Source organism: Pempheris klunzingeri, chromosome 5 (genome assembly GCF_042242105.1).
Source record: "Pempheris klunzingeri isolate RE-2024b chromosome 5, fPemKlu1.hap1, whole genome shotgun sequence".
Lineage (NCBI taxonomy): Eukaryota > Metazoa > Chordata > Actinopteri > Acropomatiformes > Pempheridae > Pempheris > Pempheris klunzingeri.
The window spans coordinates 7,809,021-7,833,265 of record NC_092016.1 but is presented as its reverse complement, the minus strand read 5'-3'; the positions used below and the strand labels follow the sequence as shown (position 1 = coordinate 7,833,265).

Here is a 24,245-nt window from a genome sequence, read left to right as displayed (position 1 = left end):
TCACATAAATCTGGGCTTTTGGGATAGTTGACTGAGTAGTGCAGGAGCTAAATGTGTGAATACAGTAACAGGATGGCCTGATATTTCATTTTTGTGTTAGCAGTGACAAACCACATTGTGCTTAAATGAAGTGTAATTAGTACTGGCTTTAAATTTACCACTATTTCACCATTGTTATCACCATATAATGCAAATGACCATAATGCAGATGTTTTTAGGTCAGTAACAAAATAACTTGTTTATTATTTGTTTGGAAGAAAACTCCACATGAGCCTTCAGGGAGTTTATGAAACAAGCCAAACATTCGCTGCTTCAGGCTTCTCTGATATGAAGATTTGGTGCCTGTTTTTGTCTTATGTTATTGATTGAATATCTTTTTTCTTTGGATTGCTGGATGAACAGCCCAAACATTTTGATGTCATCGTTAGTCTGGCATTTTATTGACTAAACAATTATTTGATTAAAAAAAAAAAAAGAAGATGAATTGCTCATTAAAATAGTTTAGTCGCAGCCCTACTGCAATCAGAAAACACATACCAACACATTTGACACAAATTCAGACTCCATAATATTACACAGTGTACAGTGTGTGATCCATATATTGGCAGATATAAGCAAAAATAATTACACATTTTATAGCAAATTTTCTGTAAAACAATTCAATTCCGCACATTTATTGTTCTACAACTTAATTCTGCATCTTGGCTGATAGAGGAGTGCCAGGGTACCACTGCGTTAATCGCGCAGGGAGTTTTTACTAAATTTCACCTAAGCATTGAACGCAGCATGTGTCCAGGCACCAGCAGCGATGCACTTCAAAGGGACAAGTCCTGCAGGCAGCAGCCGATTAAAGCCTCGTCCTCTCACTCTCTTTCCGATGTTAGGGGTTATTATACCAGCGCTGGAGGAGAAGTTCTAACTTATGTTGCTTTAATTTTATTTTACGTCTGGATCTTGCTCTCATTGGGGGGAGAAAAAAAAGGCGAACGTGTTGCCTGGCTTCTGAAATAATCACATATTATTTAACACCGATTACAACTTGAAGTGCGCTTTTGGAGTCTGAAGGTAAGATTTGATACTTTATATTGACATTAGGGCTCCGCTGCGAACAGCAGCGTGCAACTTTGCATTAATTGATGCAAATATTTACTTAACATTTTCTTGATTATGCAGCTTCATTAAACAGACCCCAGGCTGTGCTTTTTTTCCCGACGGCTTTCAGGAGTAGAGGGAAAAAAAAAAAAAGAAAAAAAAAAGGAAAAATAAGGTATTTAATGAAGCTTCTTAGTTTATTTTAACCCTCATGCTGTCATTTAATTTGTGTCATGCCAGGGTCGGTTCAGTTTAACGGAAAGTCACACAATACTGTGTAACTGTAGAGTCCCACAGCAGCCAGTGCATGTCTGACAGTTCATTGTGTGTCTCATGACTGTGGAGTTTTTAAAGGTAGAAACTCTATCTACAGGGAGGCAGCATGAGGCAGCGTGTGGCTCTTGTCAACAGGTCATCCATAGTTGAGGACAGATATGGACGGGGGCGGCCGCCTCCAATTCTCCTACCTCTCTTGTCCCATGAGACTTTTTCCGATCCTTTTAGGCAACATCCGGCCATCTATCACACTGCCGGTATCAGTGTCTCTGCAGAGAACATACTGAACCACCTACTCACCTATACCTCACTAATTAATTCCACACCAGACAGTAATTTGCATTGTCTTGACCAAATGAAAGTGTTTTTGTCAACTTATTATGTTGTTCAGACTTAGATATAAGTTCTTTGTCATAAAAGGTATGTATATTGCAGACCATATTTAGGATGCATTCCTGATTGCAGCTCCATTTCTACTATTCACACATGGAATTACTTGCTATTCTCTTGTCTATGAACTATCTGTTATTATATCACATGTAAAATACTTCAAATCAAAGGCAAATAGTGGAAAATTTGACAATTAGGTAGCATAACATCAACATGCAGTGCTTTTTGTGACAATAATCTTCTTATTGACACTTGAATTAGTGTGCATCCTTATTAAAGGGAAACGTAGCCACTTTTACGTGGACGTCCAATCACCGTAATCATGTTAAATGTCAGCAATAGATACCATACTGTGTACTCTGTCAGTGCGGCTCGCGGAGCCGTGCTGGCAGTGCATACATTTACCATGATTCATTGCGCACAAGTTTCTGACTCCCAACCCCCAAATCCTCTCCACCCTGCTCTCTTTAGGTGAGCCTTGGCCGCAGCTCAAAAATAACAAAAACGATACTCGACAAAAACTGCCCATGCTGAAATTCATTGCAGCAGAGGAGGCTGACAGGCTAACAGAGTCCTTCCTGATCACCAGCGCTGCCATCTGAGTCACTGGTGATCAGGAAGTTCTACAGATTTTGCAGTAAAACTCAGTTTTCTCTATCAATATAGCACTCACTGAGGTATTTATCTCCTCAACCGACCACTTTTAGCAACAACACTGATTAGACATCCATATAAAAATGCTGCAACGTGCTTGACTTTAACCTTATTTTGGCTATTAAAAAAACCAGAGAAAAGTGTGAAAAGCAAGCTGCAATTTACAGTTTTAATCGGTCTAATTTTCTTGCTTGCACTTTCATTAAGCTTCTGCGATGTGGCATGTTTTGTGTAACTGTTAGGGAAGGCTGTAGTGGCTTAAAATACGTTGGAGGCTGGTAAAAACACTGGATTACTCTCTAAATGTTAGCAGAGTGCATTTGTTTTACCTTCCCAGATGGGAAATTAGACAGGTTGTGACATCCATCAAGGACAATGCAACAGGATGCTGTTTGTACAGTAGTAAATCCTTAGAAAGGCAGCGGAAATGAACTTGTGTGCTGACCTGTTGATGCCACTGTAACTCCTGTATAATTCTGTACTGGGTATATTATGTGCCTGTTACTCCGTTTTCACAGGTTATAGGTCACGGTGTAATAGCCTATCCGTGTAACCATTTCCTAAAGTTCATAGAAATGTCACAATGATTTCTTTCTCTCAAATGGTAATCCCCTCTCTTTTCCTTTGCAAACATGGAATACCCATGGTGCTATACAATCTGTACATATATCTTATAGCAAGAAGTAGGACTGTTACACAATAAGAAGCCCTAATCGGTATCAGTGCCCTGAGCACAATTGGTCTCTGATCCACATATGGCTACAGTTCAAAAGTACCATGCAGAAGGGATCCAACTTTAGTATTTTCCAGATTCTAATCTGATGACTTTTCTGAGGTAAGAATATTTTCCTGCTATACTTGAAAGCCATCTGTCACAGTAGTATATATTTAAATATATATATACACACATATATGTTTTTTAGATTTTTTTTTTTCATTAGTTCAGCAAACTAAGCTTACTGTGTCCACATTTTTTTCATGACAGTTTTTTTTTTTTTTTAAATGAACAAGGCCCACTAGTGGAGGGCTTACTTTCAGTCAAGCTATCTCCATGACTCCTGTCATTTCTTCCACTGCAGGTATGGACACACATGCAGTACAACAGAGAAAGCTCGTGTCTGCAGCAGGTAGCTAGCCATGCCTAGCTAGGTGTCTCATGCTGCTGGGCTCTTCCCGTCTACCTGAGCCTTGGACATAATCTCCAGGACTTTCCAGGACTTTTAAGCCCCTTTTGGCCCTTTCCGAAGCGGACCATCTCTCTGGGCAACATGGGGGAAAGACGGGCACGTTCCTTTCACATGACGTGCCACGTGCAACGCGACTATGGCAGCAGGATGGGGAGCTCCTTCATACGTTGCAGCCCCAATGGATATGCCAGCACAAGCCTCAGCCTCAGCCTGGAGCAGGAGATGGATGCTGATCTGGCAGCCTCCGCCGGCACTACAACCACTACTTCTGCCCCGCAGGCCCCTGCACTTGACAGAAGCCACTACTCTCCTGTTTCACTGGAACTGGACCCCACAGCGGTGAATAATGGATCAGGCATTCCCTGCTGTCCACCAGCGGACACAAAGGACCCAGCGCTGCAGACCATACACAGTCAGCCCTCTATCACCTCTGTCCCTCCACCTCTTCCTCGCTCGAGCTGGCTGCATCATCAAAAGGATTTCCAGAGCCCTTACATCAAGACTAGCATGCAGGGGGATGTTTACAACTTTCTAGAGAGACCTGCTGGACTGAAATGCTTCCTCTACCACTTCCTCGTGTAAGTACCTGTCTGGTTCTGTGTACACTGAGTTCAGTACAACCACGATAAGGCTTTATTTCTCAGATTGTCAGAAAAACTTTGGTATCAGCATTTAAAGCTGTTTAAAATTCAGTAAGCAGTCTAGTTGAGTGCCTGACATCGATGACACGGGTCTGTGCGGTGTCATTTCGTTAGCTCCAGTCCCTCTCTCGTTAATTACATCTAGTGGTGCTCCTTCAAGTATTAGGTTCTGGTTCCCAGTAACAAAAGGAGAGGTGTCTGTGGCTGTTTTAAGAAAGCTAAACAGAAACAGGTCAGGGTGATCTGGTCAACCACACCTCTGGCACTGATGAGCTTGGTCTACTCTGCTCTTGCTTACTGTCAACAAATCAGCACCCTTCATGCATGAAACATGGAGCTTCCTTCTTGATGTTGCTAACCTGACCTGTTAGGGGAGCACGCTGACCTACAGTTAAAACATAGCTTACATTAATCATTTTAATAACAGCAACTCGGGAGCACCACCTCTCCTTTGTTGGTGTTAACGTGCTTCGACTGTGATAATGTTGGAGTCTTTTAGCATGGTGTAATGACTGGAACAGATCATGCCGCATAATTTGGATCGGGGAATATGTTTTGGTGTCACACACATAAACTCTTGTCTGCTCTGCCTTTAGAAACCATCTAATTGTGGCCTCACGCTCCTTTGCACTCCAGTCAAATATCCTGGAAAATAATTTGAAGATGTATATTTTTAATACATTTATTTAAATGTAACTTTTATTCATATTTGTTTAGCACATTAGATTCAAAAATGAATGTTCACCTCAATACGTTTTCAAGAGTAAGAAGTTATGAGTGTCTGTAATGAGTGAAATGATGATGGAAAGAGACATTTGCATTAATTGGGAGAAACCACTCTCGGTGTAGCGATAGGCGCCCTGCAAATAAAACTCTCACAAATCAATTTCATGGCCAAGAATGCCCCCCTGACATGTGACTAAAGGATCTTCTATGATCTCTGAAGTATGGCATAATTTAGTCCCAGACGTCATAGTAAGCCCTGAGCCCATGGATTTAGACCAGATTAGATGAAAATATGAATGATAATAATAGAAGTTCAATTGAAAGGCCCCCACTGAAGTCAGGCAACAGCTTTTTTTTCAGAAAACATTAGGTTAATTTGGACTCTCCATTTGTGGGTAACAACAGTTTAGATGCTACAAAATCTTTATGCTGATTTTGTCGCACTAGGCCCCGACAGTCACAGTGAGCTGCATTTTTCTGTTTTATTTTCCTCAACATTACATTTGGTTTGGGCACAGTAACAGCATGCGAATACAACATCCTGATGTGTCTGTTACCAACTCACTTTCACATGGGATGAGTTGCTGCTGCTGCTGCTGCTATAGTAACACATGCGTCCTGAACTGGATCATTAATTGACTGAAAGGCACCTGCCATATACGTTGTGTCTAAGTACAGCTGGGCTTAGGTCAGGTGAACCAGAGCACAGTGCCTATAGAACTTCAACACATTTGGTCAAATGACTTTCATTTAGGTCACACAGTTTAAATGAATAATAAGTAAAATCACTTTATATACAAACTAAGAATAAGACTGACACTAGAGACCATGTTGTGATGTGATCACAGCAGCCGTGATGCCCACTCGCTGTGTGTGCTGCAGTGGAACACATGACACGAGAGAAGTGAGTTTGGCGATGCCAGTGAACTGTGCCAGATTTATTCAGTATGACTAACCATCCTCGCAGGGTTGGGGACATGCAACTAAAGGTTTAATGGGCCCTGTCTTTAAATACTTTCTAAAAATTCATTAAGGCTATAATAGTCATTGTTTGCACAAGTTAGTATGTGTAGATCATGTAAGATGCATCATGTTAGTTGCTGTTGTTAGTTGTGATAATAAAGGTTGACTATTATCTAGATTGTGTTGGATCAGTGGACAGGAATGATTGATTGAAACAGGGGTACAGACTTAACCAATGTGGGCCAGCGGTGTAAAACTGAGGGGGCCAGCGGCTCCTTCCCTAGTTCCTACCTCCTTACTTACAGCCCTTTGCTTTGACCACACTCAGGTCAGAACTCAGCCTGATCTCAGCTACACACCTGTAAAGTAGGGCTGCGACTTACGGTTATTTTCATTATCAATTAATCTGCCAAATATTTTCTCAATTAATCGATTAGTTATTTGGTCAATAAAATGTCTTATTTTGTCCACAACCCAAAGATATTCAGTTTACTGTTACAGAGGAGTAAATGAACCAGAACATATTAACATTTAAGAAGCTGAAAGCTGAAGTTTAGACTTTTTTCCTTAAAAAAAAATCAAATCAAATAATTGATTATGAAAATAGTCAGCGATTAACTGAATAGTTAGCAACTAATCAATTATTCAATTAATTGTTGCAACTCTACTGTAAAGTTTCGTGACAGCATCTTGCATGGATTTGATGCTATCGCCTTGACAAAATCTGTCCACAGACAGACAGACAGACAAGCACACACACGCACGCACACACACACACACACACACACACACACACACACACACACACACACACAAACTGACTCGCAGGGTGAAAACAATACCAGCCTTGCTGTCGGTTGGTAACAACAAAGACCACTCTGGCATGTAACTTACATCTACAGTTGAGTATTAAGTATCCAACTGTTTCTTTCCATTGAAGCCACTGATTTAATATCTTTTAAGTTGGCCTCATAAGATAGATTCATAAGGTACTGATTGTTACCACCAGCAAAGGTAAATGTTTGAAGTTAAACATTTACATTTCATTTAATTAAGGTGTACTTTATATGGTAATTTTCACTAACAAGACTGTGATTTCCATGTTTTCATCCTTTTTTAAACACAGAAACACATTTGTTGTAGTCACATAAGTGTGAAAAGACATTTATCTCAAAAATGACTATTAACGATGAACTTTAAACCTTCAAAATTCTTGCAGATATTTAAGAAACCCAGGCTGTAAGTGGCTTTTCCAGCTGTAAACTTAGCTTATAATCTAGATGTCTTTAACAAGAAATACTACAATAATGACAAGAGTTATTTTGAGCATCATACTTATTAGCACATGATTATCACCAGTTTTTCTGCTCACATGGTCACAGTATATAATGCAGCATTTCATTTTCAAGTCACGACTCAGCTGTGGCCTGCTATGGCCTGCTGTACAACTTCTGGCAACAATCTCAAACTTTTCAACTTTAAACTCTCCCAAAGCAAATGATCCAAACACATGTATCCCCCTCTACAGTGCCTTTGGGTCTTCAAATCGCCAAATCATTATAGTCTGGGCCTAATGTATAGTCTTAGAAAATGGCTACCACTTTTCAGCTTTGTCTCTGTGAAATTGTGCTTGAAGAGAAGTAGAATTGGTTTGCCTCATTAAAGATGTTACCTTTGTCAGTCGAATATGAATGGAAACACTGCTGAGATTCTCTGCTCTACTGTCTGTACGTGCGTTTTGTGAGCCCTGCATTGCTGATTATCCGTCCCAGCAGTAATTGAGGCTCTAATGTTCTCCCCTCACAGAAGAGAGAGAACCTGAGCCTGTCCTTCATTTAATATTAAACCCTTCTGACTGATCCCTGCTGACACTCCTTTAAGTAACTCTTACTTGTCGATGGCTATCGCTGGTGGCCATCTATTCTTCTGGCCTCTTTAGAGATTGGCAGAGGAAAAGGGAGGCATAAAGGGCTGTGTGCAGCACTCATGACAGCCCTAATAGGTCTGCAAACAACACACACACACACACACACACACACACTAGAGGTTGATTAATTCATCAATGCCTTTAAGGTGCTTAAGCCAGGATCAGCAACATTTCCACAACTACTTGGAGTTCAGCTCTCACAAACACAGTACGTTTTTGCATCCAGAAACAGACATGCTATTACCAAAATATACACACATGCACAGATGTTCAAATGTGGTTGAATTCCACATGATACAATGAGGGGAAATACACAAACATATTGGCTCGTACTGGCTTATAAATCAGATAATGCACTTATCAACACCCCATCTGGCTGGTTCAGAACATCTGTCTGATCAACAGGTAGCGAAATGGGGAAACACACAGATTTATGGGTAGGCATTTGACCCGAACGAATACATGTATAATACACACATGTGCATTTGAGTAAATTGATGTAACAGTGGATGGATTTGACAGATTCGATTTGTTTCAGAATTCTGTTAAAAATGTAAAGTTTAGCAAAAAGTTGCCAATAGACTGATATTCAGCAATAGTAAAGAAAGAAAGTGATTCTCTGAGGGTTTTATGTCTTTCTATAATAGTTGAACATGAGCAAAACTCATCACACTTCTTCCATGTGGATTTACATTAACTTCGACAACAGTGACAACTCCAGTTGTGTGGCAGCGGGCAAATATCAAGTGTTTATTATCTTGTTTTTTCCAGTTTTGAAAATCACTTAACAACGTGCTTTACAACAATAATCATAATTATATAATGAGGAGTTCATTACATAAACCCTCTTAAAACATAAATTATTTAATGAAATGCAAGTAGTTACGGTTTCAGATACAATTACTGACTGCTTCAAGGGCCTGTCAGGGAGCATTCTCTATTCATTTAGTGTTGGATTTGTCAATATAAACACTTTTTAACAAAATTTATATATAATACATAAAATGTCACATTTGTCACAACCCCAGAGTTGACAGACAGAGACCCAAACATACAGGATGTGCCATCCAACTGATGACAGAGTTAGACAGAGAGGTTAGAAATCCCTTGGACTCAGGACAGCATGTGAAAAGAGTGCCCGAAAAGAGTCTTATGCAATGGCACGCAGACCACAGGCAACCTGGGGCAATGATCCCCTTCACGTTTGGGCCCCTCCCTCTGAGTCTTTTACGTAACCAAAGGGAATGAACATGTATGTCCTCATGATTCCTAAATACCCTTCTCAGACTGCAAGTAGATGCAACCATACCACCTGGTCCTCTTATCCACCAAATCTGTCAGCTCAGATTCTTACAGTCTGTGATGATGCAGAAGGAAACGTGGAAGTTCACATGTGACAAAAAAAAAAAAGTTTGAGCTGTTTGAGGATATTCTTAGTGTAACATCATTATACTACAAGCAGTTTGCAGTGGAGGGTGCATTGCACCTGTTTATCCTCGTGAAAATGCAGCAGGCCAGATGTTGTCTGGAATCCTTGGTTCTGTCGTGTGTTTTTATATCTGCACAGATTATTGAAATGGCTATAGTGAATCCCCTCCATCTATGTGGAAGCACAGAAAGGAAACGTCCTGTTGGATATCTGCTTACAAGAGATTACTGACTGAATAAAGTGAACTGTATGGGTCACTCCCATTTCTCAGTTACGTGCGCTGGGAAACAATTTGTAATACTGTTTTCTTCTTGAGTTGATAATTTTGGGTGTCAAGGCTAGCTAGCATTTTAAAGCATAATACCGGTGAAATTTCATTGTTTCATTTCACCTTTAATATGCCTGAAAGGTGCAAGCGACCAGTGTATTTGCCACCACAGGTCTTACCTTCTGTTGCTCTTCAACCGACCACTTTGCGAGCTGCTAAATTTAAAGGTTTCCAATAATTTGCTGATTGAATCCACAGCATGACAAAATAATAATAATAATAAATTCTTTTATTAGAAAATCGGCATGCACAATGTACAATTTCAGCCCTACATGTTGAATTCAAACCCATTTTTTGTTAATTAATTAATGTTTAAATATTATTTTATCTAATAAAAAAATAAAAGAAACACGTAAATAATGTGTTTGTTTTAAACAAGTGATATGATTTTGTTCCTCTTTCGCCTTCCTAATAACCACCCAGCACGTCATTTTTAAACTTGATCCACCCGACCCTCAAGCCAGAAGATTATGTAACCCATCACCTCTTGTTGTCTTGGCCTTTCCTTGTGCTGGTCTGCTGTTTGCCCCATTGTAACGGCATCTTAGATACTTACAATGGTGTGTATATGTAAGGGTTCAAGTTATAATCTCAGCTTTATGGGCATCTAAGGTTAGGGGCTGAGATAAATAAATAACAGCCAACGAGTGCGCTTTCTGTGTGTGTGTGTGTGTGTGTGAGAGACTTCACTGCTCATTATGCAGTCTCACACTAAAACACACGCATTCCCCCTACTAGATTTTACTTGTGTCCTTGGTGGTGAAGTGCACAAGAGAACATGGTGTGTAGATCTGGCAGAAGAAGAAAACATGCCTCTATTATCTCATTAGCATAAATAAAACTCATTAGGATGAAAAAATGCAGTATTTGTAATGGTTGTTGGTAATACATGAGCGACCCACATAGAATGTACTGTTTCCATAGCAGCTCAGACTCTTCTTATGGAAGCTCAGTTCCCACTGGTTCCTATGTACCTGAAACCCGGTACATGTACTTGATTCCTTTAATACAGACAGTTCTCTCATATGGGAGACGATAAAGCATCCTTAATTTTAACCTCAGGGTTATAAAGCTGGATTACCCTCTGGCTTTGCATGCTGCTGATGTCACATACTTGGTGAAGTTACTGGTTATGAATGATACTGCCTCTGCTATTTCTCTTTTCATTCATCTTGCCCTCCAACCTGTAAGGAGATTTACATCTATTTTCCAAGTACTTGGTGGACAAGATGATAGCTAAGCCAGGATGGAATATCCATGTTTGTGGCTGCTGGCTGATGTGGTGTAATCCACCCTAAGCTCTTCCATAGATGGGATGGGGAGGGGGGTCAGTAAAGAGGGTTGTGGAGGGCTGCTCTGTCTCTGACCATGCTGGTTAGCAGGGATGGCCTGTGCTCTTGGCTTGAAGTTTGTGCTTATTAAAGTCACAAACACTCAGATTAGTGAGGTGTTTACATCGAAAACTCTCAGTGTTATACAAACCAGAGTCAAACCAGCCAACTGACATGGAACAGATGCATTAGCAAGAGTATGCGGACACTACGTACAAAGTTAATACTTGGATTTGACTCAGGTTAGGCGCATGCTGGGCCAGAGTTTGGGCTAAAATGTTGCATGATCAGCAATAGCAGTGGTATCAACTACAAACTGAGCAGTATTCCAGCAGGCATAGCATTATCATCTTAAACAGACCACCTTATTATAAAACATTTTTTTCTAATGTAATAGTTGTTTTTAATAACATCTTTCTATACAAACCTGACAAGTAGGTGACTGATATAAATGTGCTTTTGATTTAATTTACGGCAGTGGCTAAAACCCATATGCTGTCATGGAGTGATAAAATCAATCACCACAGTAGTGCCCAGTCTGTCTTAGATTAAGGACATTAAAAATCCAGGAAGGTATCACAAGTTTTTAAGAAAGAGCCATTGGTGCTCAAGAACAGAGACTAGCTGGGAAACTGGGCGGGGCTTTGGCTTTTTACGAGGGTGGAGCTTTAAACGGGAAAAAAACAAACAAACATGGCGGACAGGAAGTGAGTGATCTGTGTAAAGGCAAGTAAGTTCCACATCCTAAAGCTGGAGTTGCAATGACCTAAGCTGTAGTAGAGAAAGTTTGTTGGTTTGCATGGGTGCTGATTGTGAACAAAACAGTTGGATTGTGGTAATACGCTCTGCCAGAAAAATGTCTCCTGAATGTGAAATTGTTTGTATAAAGTTTTCTGGAAATATTAGTTTCGGAGATTGATTCCACCAAAACTCTAGGTAGCATCAGTATTATTTCCTGAGTGGTGTTATTTAACATGTGACCGGCTACATGAGGCCTGGCTGATTTGAACACATGCTTAGTGATGTTGGATATGTCTCTATTGTTTGATGGCGGAGGGAGTTTGCTTTGATGAGTAATGAGGAGAGGCCTTTCAGGTTTCAAAGAGTTGTTTGATACAGTACTCCTATTTAGTTTTTGCTTTGGTATTGAGTGAATACGTGCAGGTAAAAAGGGTTGGGAGATGGTTTTGGGATACTGAAAGATATAGATCAGCTTCCCACTTGACAACCCCATTGACTTGCCTTCATCCATACATTCCTCTACTGTATATGAGAGAGTGGCTTAAGGCAAATGAAGGTATATGACACGACATACAATACAATGTGTATACCGTGTGGATATGTGGCTTGTTGACTCAGCTGGCTCTCTATTCTTTGCATGGATGAAGGTGTTAAACATTCAGAAGTAGGTCAAAAGTAGGTTGAGGTAGGGATAGAGAATGGTATTGGCTGCCAGAAAGCTCAGTAGATTTATGATACCGCAGCCTGATAACAACAGCTGAGTTGAATGCCATTTAAGAAAGGTTGAAACATCATTGAAACCCAATGTTGGCCCACAAGATGTAAATGGTTATAATGCTGCTGTTGTTTGGTTAACTTTGCTAGCCATAAGACACTTATCAGTTTGTCCTAAAGCTGCAAAAGCTCCCTTCTGGGCCCTCTCAGATGCCCCAGAGTGAAAACAGAATCAAGTAGGGCTGAATTGTTTTTTTATTTTTTTTTGGAAAAGTTATCATCATCCTACACTGTGCTTCTCAACCATGAAGATTTACTTGCTATTCATCATTTCATATCACTCAAAATGGAAAACATTTACCTTTTTGAATATGCTACTTGTGCCACCTATTGGCTGACACCAGTCTTAAGTTTCCATATATTCTATCCTGTAATTAAAACCTATTTACAGCTATAGGCGCCGTGGCTATGGACCTGCTGGCCAAATTAAGTAAGCTTAATGAACCCCAGTGATTAACAGGCTGTTGGGATAATGTTGGAAAAACAACCTATGCTTAAATGATTCACTCTCAAAGCTGTTTAGCATCTGAGTGAGTTTATGTGTGTATGCATGCAGTACAGTCTATGGTGTGTTTGAATATTAATCTGCATGCTTTTATCTGCAAGTGCGAACATGGCCCACTCTTGTAACTCACACTTTTGACATTACATTGCCCCTGCTGTCTGTATTTAGTTGATGTTTCCTAAGCTTATATTGCCTTAGTTTCACAGTTGATTGAGTAGAGGGTTTGGTGTGGCTCTACGCTGTACTTATTTTAGTGAAGCTGGAGGGATCTGCCGTCAGTAATACTCGCTAAAGCCCCAGCTGTTTTGTTTTAATCAGATCCCAGGGGTTTTGGCCTGGCTAAATAAGGTTGGCTAATGGTTGCGAGTGACCCAGTCCTGTCAGGAGCGAACACCTCTCCGTGGTGTCAGTGCAGAAAGCTTTGAGATATAACATTAGGAAAATGCTTAATAACTCCGTTTAGCTACTATCTGTACACAGCTTGACTAAATAGGCCACTGTAAAACACTGCAGTCGAAGGTTTGTTTGGTTTCATGAGGGCTTTACGTTTTGTATTCTTTTGTGTAGTCTTGGCAGCTTTTGAGGAGATTAGATAAGATATTCCTTTATTAGTCCCACGATGGGGGAATTTACAACGTTACAGCAGACAGGACGAGATATTTCAAAAAAATATGTGCAGTTAAGATGGAGGAAGTATAAAAACAGAAACAATATAAAGTACATAGGGGGAGATATTAAAAGGTATTGAACATTGTTATGTGTATTAGTGTACTACTTCATGTAGCCCCACCCCAAAAAAAATGAAATAAATAGATATATATCTATATATAGATATATATTGATTAGCCTGGTCCTGATGATGAGCTTGACACATCCCTTTTGCATTTTTCTCTCTTTTTAAGTCATCAAAAACCAGAGGAAATGGCACGCTGGTCTAGAATTAGCTTCAGCTTTGTAGTACATGGCCTGTGTAGTGAATTGTGACATTTAGTCCCATGGATATTGCATTGTCATCCTTCCAAAACAAAACAAAAGCCATAGTCTCACGGGCTGAAGGAAAACACACAGATTACATGACCTTGTCAGTGGCTTACGTGACTATGACATCATATTTATGTTTATCCTAATAAGATGATCTCATTTCAACACGAGAGAAATGGGTTTTGAAGTGACCCTCGTCTTAACCTGCCCTGTCTGTCTGGCCAATTCTTTCCCAAAAGGCTGGTAATGCCACTGCCTGGGAGCCTGGCAACAGCGTATAACACAAATTGTTATTGGCCAGTCGCTGCACACACACACACACACACACACACACACACAAATGCTTGCTCTGTACACATGTGTGACTATGTTTGGATGTTACTACTCAACTTGATCTGGATCTTTTAAGGAGATGAAACTCGTAGTCACAAGAGGCAAGTGTGACTACAATATTTTTCCTGAACTAATAAGTTAATTAAGTTTACTACTATCTGATGTTTATAACTATTAATTTGACAAGAAATGTAAATTAAAAACGACAAAAACATCACAGCCAAGGATAACGCAGGATGAATTGGTTCTGTTGTGGCCCTTGATGTTTTAAGCAGTCATAAACTGCACAAGGGCAAATGAGTGACAGTGCTACTGCATGTGACATCATCCTTCATTTCTTAGATTTCTTACTCATCCTTTACTTTCCTTTATCTGCAATACAACTACTTTTACATTCTTGTGCTTATATCCTATATCCTAATACTTTAATACAACTGGCTGACTCCTAGTGTGCTTGACCTATCCTGCTCCTGTGTGACTTAACACAGTGTCCGGGGTGTTTAGTGGAAATGTCATGGAAATGTACAATTCACAGAGGGATGTATTGACTCTCTAAGTCTAGTTTTTAGTCACGATGCACACCTCAAATCAAAACCTTTTGATCCTATATGTCAAGGACGCCAAACAGAGAACGTATCCAGCTGTGAAATCTCATTGGCTAAGCAGGTGCCACTCCACGGCTTCCCAAGATGTGATTTCAGTGTTAGAGGCTGGATCATCACGCTGACACAAGACATGTTGTCCAGTATTATGGAGCAAAGAAAAGCCCAAACCAAAATGGCATCCTCAGTGTGTCTTTGCCCCACCTTGATCACCTCAGTCAAAATGTGTAAGTGTAAGCGACATTCTACTAAATGCTTTTATGCTTTTGCATTTTTAACAGAATCCAACAGAGGGAGGAAGACGTGTGCATGTGTGTGCATGTGCTTGCGTGTGTGTGTGTGTGTGGTGCTGAGCAGTAATCCTCATAGAGTGAAATCACTGTCCCATCTGGCCAATATGTCCGTGTGTGAAGGGAATCCTCCTTTTAGGAGTCTTGCCCCCTATCACTCCACTTTGTCTTTCACTCATTCTGCCGCCCAAGATACCAGGAATGAGCATGCTTCTCTTTTGGGCACATTCGGCCAAAAATAATTGTAGTCTAGTGAATTGTAAGTCTTTCTTTTGTTGGGGATTATATACGGTATGTTTCTGCATTATTTTGTGTGCATCAATAATAATAATAATAATAAACAACAGACTCTTACATAACCCTTCCAGCATATGGCGTGTAATCCATCTTGTAGTACACAACGTCATTATGCATCCACCGCAGTGTGTTTTTTTTAATTATTTTTTTTTAAAGCTAGCTTGGCCATAATGATGGTGCATGCAAACACTTAAAGTATGCCATGTAAAAGCACTTAAAAGATGTATTCCAAGGATTATTTCTGGCACGGTGAAAATGCACTCAGCTGACTCGTAGTTCATAGTGTGGATAGCAGCCCCCCCCCCCCTCAAATCGTCAAATTGTGTAACTGTAATGGGGTAAAATATTGGTAAAATATTTATTTGGTCAGGACACATTTTACAAATGAGAAAATGGTTCCTTAAATATCTGAATTATACAGTTTAGTTTTTTATTGCACTGAAATCTCAACACCTTACCTTTTCATACGACTCTCAGTTTGACCACAAATACTTTACAGGTCTATCTCCATAAAAGGAACAATACCCCATCATATGCGCTCACTTAGTTTTATGGCCAAGGCGACATTCTGGGGTCAGTTGTGACTGACCCATGTTTCTTTTTTTCTTTGGCTTTTTTTCTGTCACTTTACTTCCTCTTCCTCCCCTGTTCCTTTGTATTTTTCCTCTAGAGCTGAAATAATTAGTTGATTAAATGATTAGACAATTAGTCGATCAGAGATCTGCAGTGATTTTGATAATCAAATCAAGATGTGAGTTGGTTTTCAAGGGGAAATGCCAGACCTTCTCTGTTTTTGGTTTCTTTCATGTAAGGATTTTCTGTCTGTCTACTGAAAATGAAAAGATAAATAAATGAATCCAGAAAATAAGCGTCAGATGATAAATTGTTAGCTGCAGCCCTGTTTTTCTCCCCCACTTGACCCCTTTACTCTTTGCCTTCACTCCCACTTTAATCCCATCTCTCCCTCCTCTAACTTCATTTAGGTGTACTGCTAGTGGATCTCTCAAGACTATATTTATAGACTACGTATATACACTGACAGATGGACAGTCTCGTCGGTATGTTTTACTGTTGCTAGGTGATGTGGAAACATCAGTCAGCTATTAGTACAAGCAGATTGATGACAAAAAGTCAAAGAAACAAAGTACTTTGATATCTTCTTAGAACAACTGGCTAAAAACAGCGTGTTTCCTTTGTTTTGTAGCAAATACTATGAATTAAGAATGTGTTACAGCTCCACCACAGCATCAGATCTTGCCTCCTGGTTCCCTTTTCGTGCCTCATTACCCAAAATTAATTGTTTAATTTGTGTATGTTTCTGTTTCATGGGTGTGGTGAGCAACCAGTGACAGTAACTAGTTCTTTTTTTATGTCTCTCAACATGTTTTGAGGTTGTTCGAAAAATAAACACATAAGTGAAGATCAGGTTCTTAAAAAGTCATTATACAGGATATACTAATGATGCTTTCTACTTGTTATTTTGTTTCTGGAACAAGGAGTGATCTTTGGTAATGACTGTTTTATCTCTCTACAGCTTCCTTATGGTCCTGGTGTGTCTAATCTTCAGTGTCCTGTCCACTATAGAGCAATATGCAGACTTCGCCACCGGAACCCTCTTTTGGATGGTGAGTACTTTCAATGTGCTGATATACCAAACATTAAACCTTTCCAATGTGCACCTCCTCACTTTAACAGGTGCGGATGATGTTCAATGATGGGGTCCAATCAAGCAATTAACTGAACACGCCTGTGTGAAGGACCTTTTAAAACCACATGCATGATGGTAGTCATGGATCAATTAATTGTTTAACTGACTCGCCAATAAGTTGACCAGCAGAAAATGTACAATGGATTGAGAATTAAGTTACTTGTCAAGCAAAAAAAGAAAAAAGAACCAAACATTCACAGGTTTCAGCTTCTCAAATGTGGAAGGATTTGCTACATTTTTCTCTTTTTCACAGTAAGTTGTTTTATTTTATTGTATTTTGGATTGTTGGATGAAATTTCAAGCATTTTCAAGATGTCACATTTGCTTCCAGGCACCTAATTTTTCCCTGCATTTTGTAAACAATTGTGATTATTATGATAATCACTGCAGTCCACATCATGCCATGGGCTGTTGATGGAAGTGCTATCACTATACAGAGAGAACTGATTAAGTGATGGTTTCTTAGCAATTTCTTAAATTAAAACTTCTGTTTTTCTTGTATAACAAACCAGTGTTTCTTAATAAGGAAAGAGCGTCAGGATGATCATCTGAAGCTATAATAGCTGCACTGCAGTACCATCCTGTATCCACATGATGGAGACAGAAGATCTTAGCTGGGAGGGACTCCACCCGCCATCTTACACCTCAATGCAAAGATATTTGAATGCTCAAAAAGACAAATCACTTTTAGTTATTGCGAATACCATCACACAACAGCCCTTAACAGCTTGCACTGCATTCACTCCAAGCCCTTTACACTGAGACATGTGTATGTACCATGCATTATTAGCATGGGAATGCTCAGGAGCCAGTTTTTTTTTAACCTATTGTGTTGACACTGGTTATGCAGAATCATTTGGCTCCACAGAGACTGTCCATGCTGATACTTGCTGATAAATTGACCTTTTGTGGCTTATTAGGCTATTAAGGCTGCTAAGTGATGCAATAAATCCAGGGCTTACAACAGGTAGAGAAAATTATGGCTGCTGTTTGGAAACTCTACAAAGAGCTTGCATCATCTGGCTCTTGCCAGGACACTGTGAATATAAATACACACGTAGCAACTGTAGCTCGTACACAGTTTACACAAAGGCTGCACATGCACAGACATTGGCACACACACACAATCACAAAAACGCACTCATGTACCACCTCCTGAGTCCCGGGGGCAAACAGAGGACAGAGTGGACAGTGTGTTCTGTAAACTTTTGGCTAGCGCCCTTTGAAGACCTACTATCATGGTTATTCATTTATTTTTACCCAAGGAGATCCAAATACTCTCTATCATTATCTCTCTCTCTCTCTCTCTCTCTCTCCCCTCCTTCCACCTTTTTATATGCTGCTTTATTACGCAAGAGGTCATTAGTAATCCCCTAGAGAAAATGATGAAAACAATCTCTCAAATTATTCTTAATTTTTCTCTTGAATCACTGAACCCAGTGTATTTGTACACCTTGCCTTGTGTGTGTGTGTGAATGTAAATGCATGTGTATTTATGATCCATGGTTGTGGTTCAACATTAAGGCTGTGATTCAATATTAATTGTGAGAGTGCGTATGTGTGTGTGTGTGTGTGTGCATGCACTTGTCCCAGAGGAGCACTGTGAGCGGTGTCATGGTGGCATATAGTGGTGGTAATAGCTATACTTAGAAAGTTCAGGGTTAGCTGACATGCGTGAATCACAGGCTGCTTGTTTTGGAAGGCACAGGGGACATTAGTCCTTGAGGATATTTGGCCTTCAGGGCAGCTGCCAAAGTAAAGCTAGCCAGGCTGGGCAGGAGGCACAGACACACACACACACACACACACACACACACAGATGTGTTACATGGATCTCTTCTTTGTCCTGTCTTCTGCCCATATGTTGTTCATCGCTTTAAAAAAAACTGATTCATATTACACATAAACATGCACATAAGAGTATAAAGAGTAAAATACACAACAGTTATTCCAACAGTTATTATTCTGCAGTTACTTGAAGAATGGTGTATTAACAACACATTAGCTCCAGACAGCAAGTATTAGTGGCTAGCTTGGTTAACAGAGGGTGATCGCAGAACCGTCAAATACTACTAAATCACATATCAACAATTCCACGAGATACAATTCATAACAAAACCACATGAAAAGCACCCAACAGCTGTCAGCAAGCTGGAAGGAATGCAATAAAAAAAACGTTTTCCAACACCTTTGAATCATATTAAATAGCTCACCGTTTGAGAAAGCATGTGCAATTTAGATGGGATTGACATTATTATCAGGAATCCAACATTGGATTGTGCACCGTCCATGAGTTGCAAAAGCTTGATAAAGCTTTTTAGTGACTTTGTGTGTTTGTGAATGTGCGCGCCTCCCTTGTAGTGTGGGACACACAGATGAAGCAATCTAATCACATTTTCATCTGATAGCGTAATTCCCAAGCAGCTCTTTGAATGAGCTTCATCCTCGTTCTGGCTTGACGAGATTATAGCTGCGCGAACAGGCGGCTGTTTTCAGTAAACATGTAGTTGCCAGTTTTTGATACACACACAAAAACACCCCAACATCTGGGTGACCCATTTTATGGAATTATTGTGACTAATCCCTTCAAATTCCCCAAATTCATGCGTACTTTTGACTTTCAAATGTTACCCAGATGTCATAATTACTAAACTCAGTCAATTGGGATTCTGTGGGCATTTTGTGTTGGTGCTGATGTCCAACTGTGTGGCACTTCCATCATGCAACTATCAAAAGTTCCTCCCTTATTTGTCAGCAGTAGATTAAATATTTGTACTGACATAACCTCATCTGCTAGCAAAATGAGCACCTTTCGGTTAGAACTGTCCGTGGATCTTACAGTGTTATATAGACACTGCAACAGGGACTTGAAACATAGTCTGTTACTTTTCTACACTAACAATAAGGCTATGGCTGGCTGGGCAAGTTCAACTGAAATGGATGTCATAGGTAGCTTGGGTCCAGACCTCTGAATGCCAGCCCAGATCTCCGATTTGTTCAGAGATTCAAATCTGAATGAATGAAGTGAAACCAAATGGTAATTCAGTCTGATTATCAGGCTAAGTCATAGAGATTTACTGAACCATTTCTGCCCGTCTCTGTCTTCGGCTGTGCCTCTTTATCTTCCTTTCTCTTTGTCTTTAACCCAGTGACAGAAAATGGGCAATTCATGGAGATGAATAAGGGGGTATAGGAATCCAAGGCCAGACGACTCAAGCGCAAAATGTAAAGCTGTAAACATGGTTAATTAAAGAAAATGGGCAAACTGAAAATATAGAAAGCAGCAAAAAGGATCTGTCCATCTGTCTGCCCCATCATGATGCCCCTGATTGACGGAGGCCTTGGGTTGTTTTCCACAGTACTGCTGCAAAACTATCACTAAATGTACACATCTCTGTGCTGATACTAGAGCGACACCTCTGCCAGGCGGACCAGTGTCTGGTTTGATTGACAGGTCATTGTTTTGGGGCTCTGTGGTGCTGTGTTATTGCAGCGGGGCTGATGGTATTAAGTTTCATACGAGGGGTGGTCAGGGAGCAGCCAGTTCAAGCAATCAACGAGATGGCCACCCACATGGCCTTAGGTTTTAACAGACAGTATGGTGGCTAAATATTATGCATACACGGTGGCCGGGAAAACGATCTCTGCCAGACAGGCTTAATTAATTCGCAGAGTCACACTTGTATGCACATAATAGGAAAACAAATGCGCAATGGCACCTATTGGAACACAATATAAATTGGAACACAATATAAAAGCACTTGTATGCTGTTGCATAGTTCACAATCTTGTTCGAGTGCTGCAGAAAGGTTCAAGATCTCAACACCCAAGTTGATTATTTAGCCTTCTTATCTGTAAAGTAGCAGTGTGATGACATTTCATCCTGTGGCTTCAATCACTTAGCTATTGACCCTGTCTCAATATGAGCTGTCAACAGTCATGTTATCAACTCCCATCTTTTCTCCTGGGTGGTTGGGAGATCTTGGTTCTACGAGACCACCTCAGTGTCTCTCACACACCCGTCATTACCCACTCGTACCACATCGTAAATCTTGGTGATTGATTATAATGGCTTTAATGCTTTTAGATTAGTGAGATTAATGTGTGCCACAGTGTTATCAATGCTTTTTGAAATGATACCTTATCTACTTCCACATCCTCTCGTCCTGTATGTGTTTCACAATTATTATCTCTGTACCAATGGATTAATGTAACCCCTGCTCTGTGTTTGCATTGTGCTCCACAGGAGATTGTGCTGGTGCTGTTCTTTGGCACAGAGTATGTGGTCCGGTTGTGGTCTGCAGGCTGTCGCAGCAAATATGCAGGCATCAAAGGACGCCTCCGCTTTATCAGGAAGCCCATATCAATCATAGGTGCACCTGGCATTTTACTTTGCTCCCATTTAATACAGCAGCTGTCATGAATTGTTCTTGTAGATCAACAACTTCAATCATCATTCAAGCAATGTTGGGCTTTACTTTAGTACAAGGTTTTATTGAAACTTAAGTGATTGCAACCCTGATTTTATTTATTTTTTTGTTTCTGTTTGACTTTCTATCTCTCTTTCTCACAGATTTGATAGTGGTCATTGCCTCAATCATTGTGCTCGGTGTAGGGTCCAATGGCCAAGTGTTTGCCACATCTGCAATCAGGTAGAACAACTATTTTGTTCAGCATTTTATTATTTACTGAAAGCTGGAGAGAGGATCAGAAGATAATGAGACGGATGAGACGGTGTTGTGTGTTGCAGGGGCATCCGTTTCCTCCAAATCCTGCGCATGCTACATGTGGATCGACAGGGAGGAACGTGGAGACTGCTGGGATCTGTAGTCTTTATTCATCGACAGGTGGGCTGAAAGCGTTCAGGCTAATGCTGTGAATCCAGTGTTTTCATGTATCACAAGAAACCGACTTGATCAAACATCAGCTCTCTGTTGTCTATGTGATCATCTGTCTGCATGTCTATATTTGCTATTTTTAGAATAATCTTTTATCACACACCAGACAAATTAGAAGAGCTAAAATAAAACCCTCCTTTTGCATCTCTTAGCTGCAGTGTCTTCACTCAGCCTTCCTGATCCTGCTGCAATTTACTGCTTATTACAACAAATCCGACGTGCACGGGTCAGAAATACATGCACACATGTGCACAAATAAGCCACAGCAGACCTCACTTCTTCTCCTTATAAAGCCAGATCGTCATGGCTACTTTTTTTTTCTCACTGTATCCTGGGACACTTGTTTTAGTATTTCCTCAGGCTGATACACAATGAAGCCTGCGGATGTAATGTTCTTTTCTTAATCCCTGAAATAGACTGTGGTCTTTGGTTAGACTGATCAGCGAGGATTGTGTGCAAAGGTCAGGAATATAAATGCAAGATGAATCCACGATGAGCCTAATGTAATTTGTTGCCATCTCTCTGTTGTCAGGTGACCCCTTTATCAAATGATGTGCTCTGTGTAGTGGAAATGTATTGCCTTCAGCAGTGTCAATAAGTTGGTGGAAAAGAACAAAGCACGTGTGTGCTCAGAATCGCATTTGCTTTTAGAGTTGGGCTTCATTTACCGTAGCAGTATTTACATGTACTTATAACTTGTTTGCAACATATGTTTGGTCAAAAACATTTCAAGACAGGAAACATTTTATTTGAATTATTTAAAAATCACACCAATTTTATTCTTCTAGAGCGGATTGAAAGTGCAGTTAGTGTCCCGTTCAATGGCACAATCTTGACTGACTGTAGACCATTGTGTAGCGGACAGCTATAATAACCACCACACCTTGTTTATCCCTCCTACGATGCAGAAGGTGGTGGATGACCTAAGTGACCTCCACAGTGCTCTGGATGATGCAAACACATTAGTACTTAAGCAAGGCCTGAGATCACTGATTAAGCTGAACTAAAGATGTTGCTGCTGTCACTTACAGCTTTGTCAAAGAGCAGACCAGAGTAAAATAGAGTTTTCATAAAAAGGTACATGTAAAGGTCATGGTAAAGTCTTCACATGTGCATAAAATTTCATACAAGATCATGTGAAGTCTGTAATGTGTTTTTCAGGAGCTGATCACCACCTTATACATCGGCTTCCTGGGCCTGATCTTTTCCTCCTACTTTGTCTACCTGGCGGAGAAGGATGCTGTGGATGAGGAGGGCAAGACGGGTTTCTCCAGCTACGCTGATGCCCTGTGGTGGGGCGTGGTAAGGCAGATAAACTAGGAAATTGAAATAAATTGAATAGAAGAAGCAAGTCCCCGACTAATGTCTTTGTACTAATATCGGCATGTTTGCATGAGTACGTTTTCCAAATGTTGTTTTTTGCAATGCATACATTAGTTGGATCCTTAAAAGCTACGTGAATTTCCCAACATAGCTTATATACTGAACCTTTCAGTATATATATTTCACATGGACATGAAAAAAGATTCTCGTGTCTAAAGTGCTCTGTCAAGTAATCTGCACAATGGACTCTCAAGTGAAGCATTAACCGAAAAAATGGAGATGACTGGCCACCCTGGTTATACCCATTATTAACCCCCTTGAGTTTTTATCCTCTTCACTGGTTCTTCGTGTAGCATGCATGTGTTTCTGCAACACTTAACACAGACGCAGGTTTGTTGATGTTTTCCGTGCATAGAGCTGGTTTTGCTTATTTCCCTCTGTACAGAGGCTCGGGTTTCCAGAGTAGTTAATTAAACATTTGAATTGAAAGCCTGAGTAATGAGAAACCTATGGCAGCCTTGTGCAGGGGATCAGCGTGTCACAAAGAGGCGGTAATAAACCATTCACCTCTGGGCTCTTTGGCTCAAAGAACTTTTAGAGCACCAATATAAAGTGTCAGTTCCCTTAATTAAAACTTTAATTGTGGGATTACTACCTTTATGTAACGAAGGTTAGAGGGGTCACAGTGCTCCTCACTGCTCCATGGAAAGTTGAAGAAAAGCCTGTTATTTGTGTGCTCACAATGTTGAGAAAAGAATCAAGGTTGAGGATTTGAACCTTTTTGTTTTTCTGAGACCGTAAACTTGAGAGTCATGATATGCAGTTACAATAGGTTCGGTCAGGTTTGTG

General features: G+C 40.3%; 1 protein-coding gene across 1 annotated transcript in view; it reads left to right on the top strand.

Moving 5' to 3' along the window:
• The first annotated feature begins 3,680 nt into the window (after positions 1-3,680).
• kcnq1.2 (potassium voltage-gated channel, KQT-like subfamily, member 1.2) overlaps positions 3,681-24,245 on the top strand; it is a 151,928-nt gene continuing 131,363 nt past the window's right edge. Inside the window, exons 1-6 of the mRNA XM_070830991.1 lie at positions 3,681-4,177; positions 17,002-17,092; positions 21,422-21,548; positions 21,749-21,827; positions 21,926-22,022; positions 23,235-23,375. Coding sequence (XP_070687092.1) covers positions 3,681-4,177; positions 17,002-17,092; positions 21,422-21,548; positions 21,749-21,827; positions 21,926-22,022; positions 23,235-23,375 — 1,032 coding nt within the window. The remainder of the gene's footprint in view (positions 4,178-17,001; positions 17,093-21,421; positions 21,549-21,748; positions 21,828-21,925; positions 22,023-23,234; positions 23,376-24,245) is intronic.